Raw genomic sequence first — 17,189 nt, forward strand, 5'->3', positions numbered from 1 at the left:
AAAAAAAAAAAAAAAAACCCAAACACCATATAACATGCACGTTATTTGTGTAAAAATACTTTGTTGCTATTTCTTTTCTTGTTACCTATACATATTTGCTTTTGTACTTAATGTTGTATTCTTTTTCCTTTCTTATTTTAAAAAAATGTCATTGTATTGTATTTCCAGTGAATGTTTACACACCAGTTTAGGTTCCTATTCAACAATTTTTATACAAATGCTCAGTGATACTGGTCACATTCTTCACAATGCGTGAGCATTTTTGTTAATTCCATTCTGGTTGTTCTGTTTCCATTAATCTAGTTTCCCTGCCCCCTAACATTGCATTCTTTGTTTTAAAGTAATTGTTGACCACTTGGTGTATTCAGTTTCTTAAAGAGGAACTCCCCCCAAATTATTTCCACTTCAGTTCCCTACAAATCTGTATAGCACTTAATCTCAAAGGGACCTTCTCTAGGAGGACAAACACTCAGGAGCCCTCCTCCTGCCTCTGACTGCTACCAGGAGGAAGATGGAGCTTGATTTGCCACCTCTGCCTTTCTCTCAAGGAATAGTCAAGAGACCTAGAGTTGAGAGGGCTTGTGAGGCTCTCTGTGTGGTCAGTGGAGGCCAAGGGAAGGCAAGCAAAGGCAGTAACCTGGCATCCTCTGTGAGGCCCACAGTTCCATTTTGACAGTGACCGCTCTTTGCTAGAGACCTGGGGTAGCTGGTAACTTGGCCAAGTCATTTTGGTCTCCTTGACTCTTTGACATTCAGAACCCCACCAGAAAGAGATTGCTGGGGATGGGAGCTGTCTCTGTAAATAGAGGTAGAGTGGGCTACTTCTGTGACCACTTAGGGTTTGGCTCAGGTCAACTTCCCTGGGTCAGCCAAGGAGCCCATTGCTTCTCCAGCTGGGGTCCAAGCTGATTCAGTCACATAGGTTCCTCAAGTATCCACTCTGTGCCCGAGGCATGAGCTCCATCCCAGGACCTCACTGACCAACTCACTTGGCCAATGGCAGGAGTTCAAGGCTAGGAAGGACTGTGGACTCCCAGATGTGGTGTGGGCTCTCCACCCCCAGGAGTGACAATCAGGGAGACGTCGTCAGACCCAGTTCCTTCCCGGCCCAGGTGAGGTCTGACCAAGGCCTGAAGGATGAACAGGTTTGGCTGGGCAGTGAGGAATACCCTCTACTAGGGCTCCTGATGTTAGCCACTGGGAATCTCCTGAGAAGTCCAGGGAGCTTGAAGAGCCCATTTCTCCCTTATGGAAAAGGTGACATAGTTCTGGGAAAATTTAAGACCGTCAGATTGCATTTAAGGACCCCAAACAGACAGCAGGGTTGTCTGTCCTACAACCAAGAGGGAGAATCATGAGACCAGGAAGTGCTCTGAGCAAACCTCGCCTCTAGAGGGCGGGTCCCAGCCCTTCCAGATGGTGACCTGCTGACCTGGACCTAAGGGGTCTTGCTTGCTGGCCCAGCAAACACAGCTTTGAGAAACAACCACAACTCTTTATGAAGAAGCAGATTGGGGCTTCAAAGAGCTTGACCCCTATTTCCTTTGCTGTTGAAGTGGCTTCGCGGAAATCAGGGTGCAGGGTTTTTGGGGTCGAGAAGAGCGAGAGAACATTTTTAACCCTGGCAAAGTCTAACCAGAGAGCTGGGCAACTTGAATGAGAAGGATTTGAAAATACACAAGTGACCCTGACCCAGACCCCAGCCCTTCCTGTCAAAGCAAAAGGCATAATTAAGGCAATGGAAAGTGGCTGCTCATGGAGTGAGGGCCAGCTGTGCCTGCCTGGTCAGCCTGATGTGTGATGGGGTGACACGCTGTTGACACTGCCAGGGGCAGCTGTGTGAGCAGCGGTGGAGTGTTTCCTGGTGAGTGGTTTGAACCCAGGCCCCTGGGTAACACAAATGGTTGGCACTGCCTACTCATCTAGAGATTGGCAGTTCAAACCTACCCAGTGGCCCCGCTGAAGACAGACCTGGTGCTGTGCTTCGGTGAAGATTCCAGCCAGGAACCCCCTGGAGCAGTTTTGCTCGGTAACATGTGGGGTCACTGTGAGTCAGGATCGGCTTGACAGCAGTGGGTCTGGGTTTTGTGTTGTGGTTTGGTTTGAACGCAGTCAGCTTGGCTGCAGCCAGTCCAACAAGTGCAGGTAACTCACCAGTGCTCTGATCTGACTGGGCTGGGTGCGGAGGGGTGGGTTTGACCTTCATTCTTGGTGTGGGAGGTGGGGGTACTGCGAGCTAACTTTCCACCTCCCAGGACACCCCCCAGCCACCCACGTCATGGTTTCCAAACCAGCTTCGATTTGAACTGTGTTCTAAGCAGCTCAGCCTGAAAGGTTTTCTCCAGAGATAATTTCATCCCTTAGACGTTGGGAATTCAACTGAACTCTGTCTGATGTCATTTCTCTGCCCCATGCCCATGGGCTGCAGAGCCTCCCAGGCCTCCCAGAGACCCCAAAAGCATACTGCTGTCTTCCCCAGGACAGAGCTGGGGGCAGGGGACCCTCAGGAAGCCTGCGAGGGATTCGCTGTCCCCAGCTGCTTAAAGGGAGGCGTTCTGGGCAGAAAACACACACAAGGACCGGGCTTGAGGCAGAGCCTCGCTGCCAGCATGAGAGGAACATCCAGTTTTCTGACCTGGAAGGTCACAGAAAGGAAAGGGGCACAGACAGTGGGCCCAGGCTGGCTGTCCACCTCCAGGACATCAGGAGGAGCCAAGAAGAAATCAGGCTGCGGTCCAAAAGAATTTGTTTTCCAGGAAGGGTTGGGGGCAGAAAAATATACGTGTGCTTGATGGACAATTACACGGTTGTTAAAAAGGATAAGCAGGGGAGTGCGGTGACAGAAAATGGGAACGAGACAGGACAAGGAGGAAGCCAAGGCCGGGGTGCAGGGCAGCAGCTGGACGGGGCCTGGAGCGGGCCAGCCACTGTGTACACCCTTCAGTTGTCAGCCCATCTGGCCCTCTGGACTTGTTCATTCTTGCCACCCCCTGGTAGCCCTGGGAAACTGCCTGGGAAAATGGTGTCTTGGGTTAAATTCTGAGAAGACAATAAGGCAGGGAGAAGGAGCAGCGACTCAGGCATCAGCCGGGCGTGGGTTAAACCCAGCTTCTCGCTCACCAGCTGGGGAACGTGGACTGCTGCAGCTGAGTGGCACTGAGTTGACTCTGACTCACGGTGAGCCCACGTGACAGACCAGAACTGCTTCATAGTAGGCTGTAATCTTCACGGGGGCAGGTCACTGCGTCCTTCTCCCACGGGGCCATCAGGTGGGTTTGAACTGCCGACCTTCTGGTCAGCAGCCAAGCACTTAATGGTTGCACCACCAAGAACCTTGACTGCCCGGGACAAGATGGGGCCAATCATGCCTAGCACCCAGGACTATCACGAGCGTGGAATGCAGTAGGAGCGTGGTCAGGCACTGTGCACACAGCACACATTCGGCGCCCCGTTCATGCCACCTCCTCCCACCTCCCCATGAAACCCCATCCTTTACATGCTGAAGGTCTCAGCAATCAGTTGCCACTGTAGGCAGGGAAAGTGCAGTCGGGAAGGGCGGCTATGGGGCACTCCATGCTTTTAGTGCAGCACTGGGGAAGCCCAGTGAGGGATGTTCACACCATCTTCTTACAGGCGGTGTGGCCCTGGGGTTCCAGCCTCTCCCTGGGTCTCAGTTCTTTCTTTAGAAAATGAGGAGATTGACTTAGCTCGGTGGTTTTCAAACTGGGTTCCAAGGAACCCTATGTGTTCCCTGAGTCAGGGCCTGAGGAAGGGGTGTATCCACAGTAGATCTTTGATCTGTTTTCAAAGCCCTGGACTGCATGGCCTGTGCGAGTCCCTTGGGTACAACTTCCTGTCATGTCCCCCTGCTGTGTGACCTCGAGCATGTTACTTGACCTCTCTGTGTCTGTTTCCCTCTCTGGAAAAGGGACATAATACTCTGTGGGTAGATGTGCAGATTCAGTGAGTTAACACTTAAAGCCCTTAGCACAGTGTTTGGCACACAGTCAAGGGCTGTACGTGGGACTGCGGCTTTTGCCATGATTATCAGCGGTCCAGGCCACCTCTGGCTCCACAGATGGGAAAGCTGACACCCAGAGAGAGGAAGCACCTGCTTCTGAGGGCAGGCGAGGACGGGCTGTGGGGTGGGACAGGCCGGCAGTCAGTTTCCAGCTCCAGCCCCAGTCAGGTGTCCTTGGCAGTGACTTGACCTCTCTGAGCCCCATTTCTCACCATTTCCTAGGGCCATTAGGGGACCAGGTGGAACACTGAATGTTCCAGACACATAGTAGTTGCTCATTAAATGCCAGCTCCCTTCTGCCTTGTCCAGGACACACAGTGAGGACACATATGGTGATGTTCCCTGTTGAATTCCTCATTCTGCTGCTCCCAAAATCAGGAGAGGAAGCGGAGTAGCCCCAGCCTCCCTACTGCTGCAGGAGAAGACTCCCGGCAGTTCCCTTCTCGAGTTTTCTTTCCATCCCCTTCCCTCTTGAGTCCCTCTGCAGTGTTGTGACAGGAAGTAGGGAAGGCCAAGGTGCATGCCCAGCTGTCCCAGCTGTCCTCCCACCCTGGCCGGCCACCCAGCCAGACCCTGCTCACAGAGTCTCAGGAGCAGGTGGACTCTGAGTTTGCCAGGTTCACTGCCAACAGCACGGAGATGCTGTTCTGGGCCCTGGGAGACAACAGCCACGTGATCTCAGCATAGATGAAAAGCCAGGTCCAGGCCAGGGGCTGGGAGCCTGAGCCCCCGTGGAACATGGGCATGCACTTAGAAGGTCCAAGCCGTCCCTAACCCATGCCTTTGACTGCCCTGGAGACCAAGGACTACTTAGATGGTTAAGTAAGGGTAGGCCCCAAGCCACCTCCAGAGTTCTCCCCAGGCCACACCCAGAAAGGGAGGTGGGAAAAGCCCTGCATGCCTCGGCCAGTCCTCTCTGCCCCAAGCCACACTGTCTCTACCACCAATACGCCACCATTTCTATAACTAAATACTAACATAATGCACTGATGTTGTCATCAGCTGCCAGCTGGCTGCTCCCGACTCATGCTGACCCCACACACAACGGACAGAAACGCCGCCCAGTCCTGCGCTGTTCCCGGAACCAGTTCCGGTTCAGCCCACTTCAGTCTACAAAGTCCACTGAAACCTGCTGCATCACAGCACTCAAGCCTGCACTGCCAGACGAGCGGGGGCTGCCTGCGAGGGGCACTGGCCGGGAATCAAACCCAGGGTCCCCTGCACGGGAGGGGAGAACTCTACACACATGATACGGTAAAAAGCCTGTTATGGTTCACATCATAAAATCGGCAGCATCTTTCCATGCGCTCACTGGCCTTGAGCAGTATCTCTTCCTTCTTTGCCCATTTTCTAATGGGGCTGTTCGTACTTTTCTTGCATCGTGAGCGTTCTTTGTATATTCTAGGTGCAAAGGGTCCAGGACGGGAAGCAGGTAATCAGTCCAGTATTTTTGAATTCTCCTTCAATCCTCCCACACCACAGAGAAAGTCTCAGGTGCTACTGTACTGGGAACACCCACCAAACTCCCTTTCAAATAAAGGGGAAGGAGACTGCAGGCCTGAGTCTTAGGCTCCAGAAGACTCAGCTAGGATTGGAAACGAGTTCTGCGGTTGTCTTTTGGGCAGCAAATCGACACTGGCTCTCCAGGCATGTTCCTGATACAAGGTTTCCTCTTGAAACTCATTCATTTTAAGTAAAAAAGTGAGTGGATCTAAAGAAAAACAAAATAGTCCTATGGGTGCTCTGCCACGGCCCGTTTCATCACCCCCATTTGCAGATGGGGAAACTGAGGCCCCAAGGTCGCACAGCTAGAAAGTGGCAGAACTGGCGTTCCAGGAGGCCCCCAGGACAAGAGTGAAGCCAGCTGATTGCCCCTGGGGCCGAACATCTGTCCTCTGCTGAGAAGGCAGCTGGCTCAGGCTTGCCCAGCTCCCTGGTGCCAGCGCCCAGTGGGGACGGGGGTGGTGTCCGTGAGGAGAGGCCAGAGAGCCAGTGGCCAGAGAAAGAGGAAACCTGGACTACTTATTATTTCCTTCCATTCAGGCTCTTTACATTTTAAAAGGTGGATGTTTTTTCCGGAGAGCTAAACAAATACTTGGGATAGATCTCTTGTGCATAACCTCCAGCTGATGGCTAATTTCCCCCTTAACAAGAACAAACTTCCCTGCTGTAACCTATCATTGTTTCCAGAAACAAAGAGGGAGCCCCGCGTGCGTCGGCAGAGGGCTCAATAAACAATATCTTGCCCACAGACCCAGGAAAGACATGCACCCTGATACTGCCTATGTTGGAGCATTTGGGCATCCCAGAGGAAGGCCAAGCAGAATCACGTCAGCAGCCTGCCCCACCCACCTGCCCACCTCTGTTGCCCAGAATGAAACCCTTTCAGGCTCTTTCAGCAGGACCCTCCCACTTGACAGATGGGGCTCCCGAGGCACAGAGAGGTCACACAGCTTAAAGCGGCCAAGGAAGGCACTGAAAGCCGATCTACTGATTCTGAAGCTCACCTTCATAGCGTCCTCTGCCTCCTGCTCCGCTCCAGCAGCTTCCAACCCAATACAAGGCCCACGCTTGCTGGCTGTCCTCTAACAGGCCCCCAAAGCAGTGCTGGCCGGGGTGGGCCAGGGTCTGAGGGGCGGGCGTTGCCTCTTGGGGTGGAGCCTTCTGCACGGGTTTGAGTGCATCACCCCATAGGGAGGAAGAGCTTGGCTCTAGGCCTGAGCGTCTACTTTGAGCAGGGACTTTCCAGCCAGATACCCAGCAAATACTCAAGGCCAGACACCACCCTGGGATGTCAGCCATGGTGCTGGTGCGTAGGCAGCTACAAGGCAGGAAGGTGAGGGGCCATGAAAGGAAGCATCCCAAGCCCCCCTCATTGCTTCATTCAAACCTATTGCATTGTCTCCGACCCAGGCAGCTAACAACCTTGTGCAGAAGCCACTCACAGCAATGACCCTAATCCTATGCTCTCCGTCTTTCCTGGGGTGCCTCCATCCACTGGGTGACTCAAGACAAAACCCAGGGAGTCACTCGGGACTCCTCCAGCCATCTCTCTTCCCACCCACAAAGGAGCCACCATGCAAGAACACATTTCTAACGGCCTTGGTTCTCCCCATCCTCACAAGAGATAAAGAGATTTCTTTATGTGTCGGGGACCTCAGCTTTGGGGAGTGGCTGCGTGGAGCCAGAGGCCTTTGGGCAGGGACACAGGAGAGGAGAAAAATGGAGGAGGGAGCAGGGCTGCGCAGGTGAACAGCCTCCCAGGGAGCAGCTGAAACCAAGGCAAGGAGGTGGAGACTTCAAGAGAATGGAAATGGTGTGGCTGGAGCCCAGCGTTTGTGAGTTCCAGTGGTGGGGAAGGGGTCACAGGACATAAAGATGTTGGAGCTGAAGTAGCTGTGGTCTTGAAGGCCCTCATGATCTACAGGTAGGACCACCATGTGTTCAACAGGATATAAAATTAAAACAAACAAACAAACAAACTGTGGGGGAAGGTCTTGTAGTCAAGTAGGTGTGGAAAATACTCATTAACAGTGAACCAGGTTTCTTTACTGCGGGACTTCTCTAAGCCTTTAATGTGCTCACATGCTGGGTGAATCCTTACAAGGAGGAGATGTGGCAAGCACTGTTGGCCGAACTTACTGGACTTAACCTTGTTTAGAGCAGAGCTTCTTAAAGAAGCAGCGTCCTATGGTCCAGCCTTTGGAAAACGCTGCTCAGGGAGGATGTTCTGACCTGGGTTTGGAGCCAACGCCGCAGCCCCAGCCGCCGGCTCAGCCCCTCACCCAGCCCCTTGAGCCCCTGCACCTGAGGCATCTGCTGACTGAGAAGTCAAACAGGCTCCTGAGGGAGCCACTACGGGAAGGATGGAGGGGGCCGTGAGGATGGAAAATGGTTGGCCCAGGAGGCTGCTTTGACCACCTCCCCCTGAGCCTCTGGGCCACAACATATGGTGAGGCTTAAATTTTAGAAATCGAGGAGTACTTAAGGAAAAAAAATGTTGGCAGGCTCCGAGGCACTTGTAAAACCGTCTGAGCGGACGGGAGTCTGGGCCGCAGCCCTTCAGGAGAGGGAGGCAGCTCCGAGCAGAGGCAGGGAGGTAGGGAGGCCCCAGAGCAGGGGCTGGGGGAAGCTTCTGGAAGAGGGGGGCTGGGGGAAGAGAGGGAAGCAGACCCCAGCACCTGCTCCTGCCCTCCCCATGGAAGGGCCCGAAGAGCCTCTCCTAGTCAGCAGGGCCAGGCAGAGGGAGCAGGGCAGACAGCATGGGGAGGGGCACGGAGAGGGTGGTGAGGCACAGGCAGAGAGCCAGGGCACCACCACGGAAAGAGCGAGGGCTCCAGGACCCAGAGCTGGTGTCATGGCTTGATTCATTTCCCCAAAAAAGGTAAGTTCAAGCTCTCACTCCTGGTTCCTGTAGATGGGGTGCATTTGGAAATGTAGCTAGTTAAGTTGACCTGAGGTCATATTGGAGTAGAAAAAACCAAAACCAAACTCACTGCTGAGTCGTTTCTGACTCATAGTGACCCCCATTGGGTTTCTGAGGCTGTAAATCTTTACGGAAGTAGATTGCCCTTCTTCCTTCCATACAGCAGCCGGTGGGTTTGAACCGCTGACTTTCCAGTAAGTAGGCAAGTGGCTTATCTATAGTGGAGTAGACTAGAAGAAAAACTCACTGCCATCGAGTCAGTCTCAACTCATAGTGGCCCCTCCTTGGGTTTCCGAGGCAGTAACACTACGGAAGTAGATTGCCCAGTCTTCCTTCCAAGGAGTGGCTGGTGGATTTGAAGCTCCAGCCTTCTGGTTAGCAGTCAAGTGCCTTAGGCACTATGCCACCTAATCCAACACGACTGGTGTCTTTACAAAAAATGGATGAGACCCAGGGACACATAGAGGGAAGATGGCCATGTGACTCGGGAGGCAGAGACTGAAGTGCTGCTGTCATAGCCAAGGGATGCCCGAGTCTAGGAAGCTGAAGGGGCGAGGGAGGATGTTCCCCTAGAGCCTTCAGAGAGAGCACGGCCCCACGGAACCCTGAACTCAGACTTCTGGGCTCCCGAAGCGTGAGACAATGAATCTCCACTGTTTTAAGCCACCCACTTTGTGGCACTTTTCAAGGCAGCCCTAGGAAACTAATCCATGTGGGTTCAAATCCTGGCTCTCCCATTTACTAGCTATGTGACCTAGGAGAGTGCCAGCCCCCGCCCCCCAGACACACTGCTGCTGCTTTGTAAGATGGGGCTGGTAGACTCTACAGGTGACAACAGGATTGAATGGCACAGAGTGGGTCCTCAATGCATGCTAGTTACCATTGTTTGGGGACATGTGTGGGCCCAGATGGACAGCTGGACTGGGCAAAGCAGAGCCAGTGGGAAAAGGCCCTGCAGGGGCAGCCCCAGCAAGTTGCCCACCTCTCTGGGCCCCACAACCTGTGAAGAGCCATGTTCCTCCTGTGGGTATGGATAATGTCTAGGGGCATCTGGTACATTGTAGGAGGTCAGTCAACAAGCTTTATTATCACCATCATCTCCTCCTAGTACTGACCACCACTTGTCTGTCATTTTGTCGTACCATGGAGACCCGTGTTTTGCTGGGATGCTGGAGGCTAGGCCACTGGTATTTTAAATACCAGCAGGTTATCCATGGTGCACAGGTTTCAGTGGAGCTGCCAGACTGAGACACACTAGTGAGGAGGACTGGGTAATCTACTTCTGAAAAAACAGGACACTGAAAACCCTACAAATAGCAGTGGAATACTGCGTGGTGTAGTGCCAGGAGATGAGCCCCTCAATTGGAAGGCACTCAAACTACAACCGGGGAAGAGCTGCTTCCTCAAAGTAGAGTGGACTTTAATCATGTAGATGGAGTAAAACTTTCAGGAACTTCATTTGCTGATGTGGCATGACTCAAAATGAGAAGAAACAGCTGCAAAAGTCCATTAATAACCAGAACGTGGTATGTACAAAGTATGAATCTAGGAAATCGTGAGTTGTCAAAAATGAAATGGAACACATAAAGATTAAGATTCTAGGCAATAGTGAGCTGAAATGGACTGGTGTTGGATATTTTGAATTAGATAATCCTATGGTCTAGTATGCTGGGAATGACAAATTGAAGATGAATTGTGACACATTCATTGTCAAAAAGAACATTTCAAGATCTGTCCTGAAGTACAATGCTATCAGTGATAGGATAATATCCATATACCTATAAGGAAGACCAGTTACTACAACTATTATTTAAATTTACCCACCAACCACTAATACCAAAGATGAAGAAATGGAAGACTTTTATAAAATTCTGCAGTCTGAAATTGACCAAGCATGCAATCAAGATATATTGATAATACTTGTGGTTGGAATGTAAAAGTTGGAAACAAAGAAGGATCAGTAGCTGGAAAATATGGCCTTGGTGATCGTGCCATAGAATTTTGTAGCACCGATGACTTAGTTATTGCAAATAACTTTTTTTAGCAACATAAATGGTGACTATATCTCCCTGGATGGAATTCACAGGAATCAAATCAACTACATCTGTGCAAGGAGACGATGGAGAAGCTCAATATCATCAGTCAGAACAAGGCCAGGGGCCGACTGTGGAACAGACCATCAATTGCTCATATGCAAGTTCAAGTTGAAGCTGAAGAAGTTAAAACAAGTTCATAAGAGACCAAGCACAACCTTGAGTGCATCCCACCTGAATTCAAAGACCACCTCAAGAATAGATTTGACTCACTGAACACTAACGACTGATGATCAGACAAGCTATGGGATAACATCAAGGACATCATACATGAAGAAAGCAAAAGAACATTAAAAAGACAGGAAAGAAAGAAAAGATCAAAATGTATATCAGAAAAGATGCAGAAACTTGCTTTTGAACACAGAGTAGCTAAAGCAAATGGAAGACATGATGAAGAAAAGAGCTGAAAAGAAGATGTCAAAGGGCAGCTTGAGAATACAAAGCAAAGTATTCTAATGACATGTCCAAAGACCCAGAGTTAGAAAACCAAAAGGTAAGAACACATTTAGCATTTCTCAAGCTGAAAGAACTAAAGAAAAAAAAATTCAAGGCTTGAGATGACATATTGCAAGATTCTCTGGGCAAAATATTGAATGATGCAGGAAGCATCACAAGAAGATAGAAGGAATACACAGAGTCACTGTATGGAAAAGAATTGATGGACATTCAACTATTTTAGCAGGAAGTACATGATCTAGAACCAATGGTACTGAAGGAACAAGCCCAAGCTGCACTGAAGGCTTTGGTGAAAAACAAGGCTCTGGGAATTGACAGAATACCAACCGAGATGTTTCAACAAACAGATGCAACACTGGAAGTGCTTACTTGTCTATGCCAGGAAATTTGTAAGACAGCTACCTGGCCAACGAACTGGTAGAGATTCATATTCATGCCCATTCCAAAGAAAGGTGTCCAATGGAATGTGGAAATTTCAAACAATACCATTAATATCACATGCAAGTAAAATTCTGATGAAAGCAAATGAGAAAAAAAAAAGTTTGTGGCACTACATCAACAGAGAACCATCAAAAATTAAAGCTGGACTCAGAAGAGGACATGGGATGAGGGATGTCACTGCTGACATCACATGGGTCTTGGCTGAAAGCAGAGAAAGCAGAAAGATGTTTACTTGTGTGTTGTTGACTATGCAAAGGGGCTATGCATGTGACTATGACTGTGTGGATCATACCAAATTAGGGGTAACATTGTGAAGAATGGGATCCCAGAACACTTCACTGTGTTCACGAGGAACCTGTACGTAGACCAAGAGACAGTAGCTTGAACACAACAAGGGGATACTGTGTAGTTTAAAACCAGGAAAGGTGTGCGTCAGGGTTGTATCCTTTCACTATACTTTTTTTAAAAAATTTGTATTGGAATAAATAATATGAAAAGCTGGACTATATGAAGAATGTGACATCAAGATTGGAGGAAGACTCCTTAACAATCTGTGATATGCAGATGACACAACCTTACTTGCTGAAAGTGAAGATGGCATGAAGCAGTTACTGATGAAGATCAAAGACTACAACCTTCAGTGTGGATTACATCTCAACATAAAGAAAACAAAAATCCTGACAACTGGACCAATAAGCAACATCATGATAAACAGAGAAAACAGTAAAGAAGTCAAGGATTTCATTGTACTTGGATCCATAATGAACACTCACAGAAGCAGCAGTCAAGAAATCAAACAACGCATTGCCTTCAGCAAATCTGCTGCAAAAGACCTCTTTCAAGTGTTAGAAAGCAAAGATGTCACTTTGAGGACTAAGGTGTGCCTAACCCAAGCCAAAGTATTTTCAATTGCCTCATATGCATGCAAAGGTGGACAATGAACAAGGAAGAACTAAGAAGAATTAATGCATTTGAATTACGGTGTTGGTGAAGAATATTGAATATACACCACGGGATGCCAGAAGAACAAACAAATCTGTCTTGGAAGAAGTTCAGCCAGAATACTCTTTAGAAGTGAGGCTGGCAAGACTTCACCTCTTACACTTTGGTCATGTTGTCAGAATGGAACAGTCCCTGGAGAAGGACATCATGTTTGGTAGAGGGTCAGCAAAGAAGAGGAAGACTCACACGAGATGGAATGACACAGTGGCTGCAACAATGGGCTTAGAGCAAAGATTGTGCGGCTGGCGCAGGACTGGGCAATGTTTCACTCTGTTGCACATGGGGTTGCTTGGAGTCGGAATGGACCTGAGAGCACTTAACAGCAACAACAACCAGGTATGGAAGCTCTCGGCATGGTGCCTCCTCTGAGCTTGGGGACTCCTGTGTATACCAGGTGTCCTTGATGCTTCAAATGGAGCCCTGGAGATCAAAAACACCCATCTGCAGCCTCATGGATATGTCACCGGCTTTGACTATGGATGAGCAAGGACCCAGCTCAGACATGTCCCCTCTCTGACCACTTTCCAACCTGAGAACTTTCACAGACTTTGACCAGGTCTGTCTCTGGAGCAAAGCAAGGCATTCCTGCCCAATGGCAGCCTGCAGATGGTGGGAGCAGCCATGCTGGCCCAGGGCCACCCAAGGGTGAGGCAGCCCTGCTCAGAATCAGAAAGTATTTTCATAGACATTAACCCTGGACCCCTGAACGTGTTTGAAATTCTTGTAAGGAATGTGATTGTGATTACGAACGAGAGGCATAGGAAAACAGCAACTGCAGCCCCTCAGTTGGAGCTGGCAGCAGCGATGGAGGGACAGCTCTGGGTGTGAAGCTGGGCTCGCCCTCCATGAAATGCCATTGACTGAGACGGACACTGGAGGAGAACCCACCAGGCCCAGAACGGCGGTCAGCTCCAGTGTGACCAACAGTTACAGGCCCCCATGGAGCCCTGCTCAGACCTGGGGGCACCCACTCCTTGATCAATCTCCCACCCCTTCTGCTGTAGCGTGGGGGGCCTCTTACCTTTGCAGTGAGGTACTTGATCATAATTTCCTTCCCTTTCTCTCCCAGTTTTTCATCTGGGGTAACTTCATATTCTGCCTAAAACAGAAGAAGAAAAAGAACACTAATGTCCACGCCCATAAGCTTCTTAAATAGTTACAGACCTCAAAGCCAAGGAGGCCTAGAGGCCACCTGCCCAACTCCTCCTGTGACAAGGCAGGAAACTGAGGCCTGGAGAAGGGAGAGGGCCTGGCCAAGGAACCCTGACATCTGACCTGACGACTCTGCGGCCTCTGTGGACCTGAGTGCTTGGCCCAGAGTTTCCCACTTGGGCTGCACGTGGGACTCACCAGGAACCAGGAACAAGTCCTGATACCAGGACCCCACCCAGATCAACAGTCAGCCCTCCTGGGGAAGAGGCTGGGGCATCTGGGTAGTTGCATGGAGAACACCTGACTTAGATGAATCATAGAAAATCACAGGCCACCCAAGCTAGGGGACATAGGGAGGCTGCCTTAGGCCATTTGCACCTTACAAGCTGCATGACCTCAGACAAGTTCACGTTACTCTGTTATGGACTGAATTGTGTCCCCCAGGAAGTGATGTTGAAGTTCTAACCCCTGTACCTGGGAATATGTCCCTGATCAGAAATACGGTATTGTGTTATGTTAACGAGATCAAACCCAAGTAGGATGAGTTCTAAACCTAATCCCTTCCGAGTGGCATCTTACAGAAACAAAAGGACAGACACAGATACACAGACAGATGCCATGTGAAGATACATACAAGTAGCCAAGAAACACCCTGGGCTACAGAAGCTGAAAGAAACTAGGATCTTCCCTAGAGTCAGAGAGAGAGAGAGAGAGAGAGAGAGAGAGAGAACCTAGCCCTGCCCACACCCTGAATCTGGACTCCTAGCCTCCACAATGGTGAGATAATACATTCCTGGTTTTAAAGCCACCCACTCATGGCATTTTCTGTTATGGCAGCACTAGGTTACTAAAGATAAGCTCTCTATAAAACACAGGTGACCAGCACACAACTTACAGGGCGATTGTTCAGACAAAATGTGATAAGCTCTTAGCCCAGAGTCTGGCACATAATAAACACTCAATAAACAGCTGCCAGAATTACCATTACTGCCAGAATTACACTTCGCAAGGAAAAACAATCATATGATGTGTCACTTTTTCAAGCTTTTCAGTTTATAAAGTGAACATTAAAACAAAACAAAACTTATTGCTGTCAAGTCGGTTCAGACTCATAGTGACCCCTCCTTGGGTTTCCGAGGCAGTATCTCTACAGAAGTAGATTGCCCAGTCTTCCTTCAAGGAGTGGCTGGTGGGTTTGCACCGCCAGCCTTCTGGTTAGCAGTTAAATACCTTAGGCCCTAGGCCACCAGATGAGCTTAGCTGAGTTTCAAGAGCTCAGGTAGTGATGAGAGAAGATAGGGTTACCATGGTTCCACTTCTATTGATGAAGATCAGGAAGTTTGGAGGAGCAGAGTAACTGGTCCTTCAGCTGGAGGTGGTGGGACTAAGACTTGAACCTCCAAACTCAGAGCTCTTTCCCAACAATACCAAGAACTTTATGACTCTGGACTCACTGGCCAGGCCAGTGGAATCTGAACTCTAAGGAAGTGAGGCCTTTGAAAGACAGATTTTTTATTTCCCTTGACCCACCTCTGAGGGGCTCTGATGGTGCAGTGGTTAAGGCATTTGGCTGCTAACTGAAAGTGTGGTAGTTCAAATCAACCAGTTGCTCCATGGACGAAATATGAAGCAGTTTGCTTCTGTAAAGATTTACAGCCTTGGAAACCAAGTGGGGGTCACTATGAGTCAGAATTAAGTCGATGGCAGTGAGTTTGGCTTGGTTTACCCACCTCTGAGACTCTTGCAAGTGAAAAAAAGACCTTGAGTTAATGAGAAGCCTAGGTAAGCTTGACTTTCTTATCGAGACAAGGTAATTAACTGCAAATTGTTTATAACCATTTAAAAATCCACCACCCAAGGATATGTGAACCTTGGTCCAAGAAACCAAAACAACCAAACTCATTGCAGTTGAGTAGGATCCGACTCATAGTGACCCCTCCTTGAGTTTCTGAGGTGGTATCTCTATGGAAGTAGATTGCCTAACCTTTTTCCAAGGAGTGGCTGGTAGGTTTGAACCACCAGCCTTCTAGTTAGCAGTCAAGTGCCTTAGGCATTATGCCACCAGAGCTCCTTGATCCAAAAGTGCAGCTATTTCAAAAGAGACAGGAAATGACATCAACACAGGGCGATTGAAGTTCTTTCCCCAGGCCCTTCACTGGGGGCTTAGATATGTGAGCCTTGGTCCAAGAAACCAAGAAACCTCATCTGGTTCAAGACAACCTCATAGCTCAGTGTCTTGAGTGCCATTTCCCCCTGATCCAGCCCAGAAGACCCTCCCTGGAAAGGGCAGAGCCGGACAGCAGCAGGACATCCACAGACACAGCCAGCGCATCTCCATCCACTGTGAGCAACTGTCCTTGTCTGCCATCTCTCTTCAACCAAGAATCCAGATGCAACAATCTTCTCCAAGGAAGAAATACCAACCCTACGACTGTTTGAGATCAGAGGGCTACGGGATGGTGGGTTGGGAAGGAGGCCAGCCTGCTCATTTTATAGAGATGGATACCAAGGCTCAGAGAAGTGATGGACTCGCCCATGGTCACACCTCCCATTGGACCACCTGCATCAGAGCCCCTCTCTCCAAAGGCCAGTTCCTCCTTACCATGAAGATGAACCTTGGGCCTGACCATTTCTTGAGACCGTTATAGGAGAGTAGGTGGTTTTTCTTAACACTTTCCTGTTACTATTTTCTCTCCCAAACTGACACACACACATGCACATGACACGTGTGCACATACACAAGCAGATGTGCATGCATGCACACACACACAAGTGCATACGTGGGCATACATATCCACACACATCCTGTACAAGTTGATCCTATAAAGTGGGTATTATTATTCCTAATTTACAGATGAAGAAACTGAGGCTCTAAGAGGCCAAATAACTGGCTCAAATACAACAGGACTAATAACCGACAGTGCTGGGAGTTGCATCTCTAAGGGGCTGAGTGTTCTAGAACACACTGACCATCTCCCTCCAGGGTGAGGAGAGAAAGCACCAGTGTCCTGCTGCCCCTGGACACCCCACATGGTGGCGGTATGGCACCCTGGGAATTTACCCAGACTGCTTTGCAGGACCCAGACACGGGGCAAATGGCCGACCACCATGTGGGGCAACTCATTCCCATTCAGAACACTGGATTTGCACTGTCCCAGAATACATCTGTGAAGGAGGCTCCATTTAACCAATGGAGGCCTGAGGCTCACTAATCAGCCTCAATAACCAGCTGAAAATATTACCGCTGTGAGAATGAAATGCCACCTTCAAAAAAATAACATCACTTTCAGGTCAGCTGCCTTCAGCAGAGGCCCTGCAGGGCAGATGGGAGCCCAGGGAGGCAGGTGGGAGCATGCGGGGACAGGCACCACCGGCCCAGGATCAAAAGGCCTTTCTCTGAGAGTCCAAGTCAGGTCACCACCACTTGAAGAGCATGTGTGTTGGGAGGCAGAAACCAACAGACACTTCCAGCTGGCCTTCCACACTGATTAAGTCACCTGGAGTGACAGGCCCCGTCTCTACAGTGGCCCCTGAGGGGCTGGGCTTTGTAGGGGCACAGGTCTCAAGAGGAGACCTCCAGAGAGAAGGCCCATTTGCC

The 17,189-nt window shown here is 49.8% G+C and overlaps 1 protein-coding gene across 1 annotated transcript in view; it reads right to left on the bottom strand.

Annotated features, from left to right (window-relative positions):
• GRK5 (G protein-coupled receptor kinase 5) overlaps nt 1-17,189 on the bottom strand; it is a 157,192-nt gene that overhangs the window by 48,086 nt on the left and 91,917 nt on the right. Inside the window, exon 4 of the mRNA XM_042780412.1 lies at nt 13,461-13,538. Coding sequence (XP_042636346.1) covers nt 13,461-13,538 — 78 coding nt within the window. The remainder of the gene's footprint in view (nt 1-13,460; nt 13,539-17,189) is intronic.

Source organism: Orycteropus afer, unplaced genomic scaffold (assembly GCF_000298275.1).
Source record: "Orycteropus afer afer isolate SDZICR_OR568_19922 unplaced genomic scaffold, OryAfe1.0 scaffold00038, whole genome shotgun sequence".
Lineage (NCBI taxonomy): Eukaryota > Metazoa > Chordata > Mammalia > Tubulidentata > Orycteropodidae > Orycteropus > Orycteropus afer.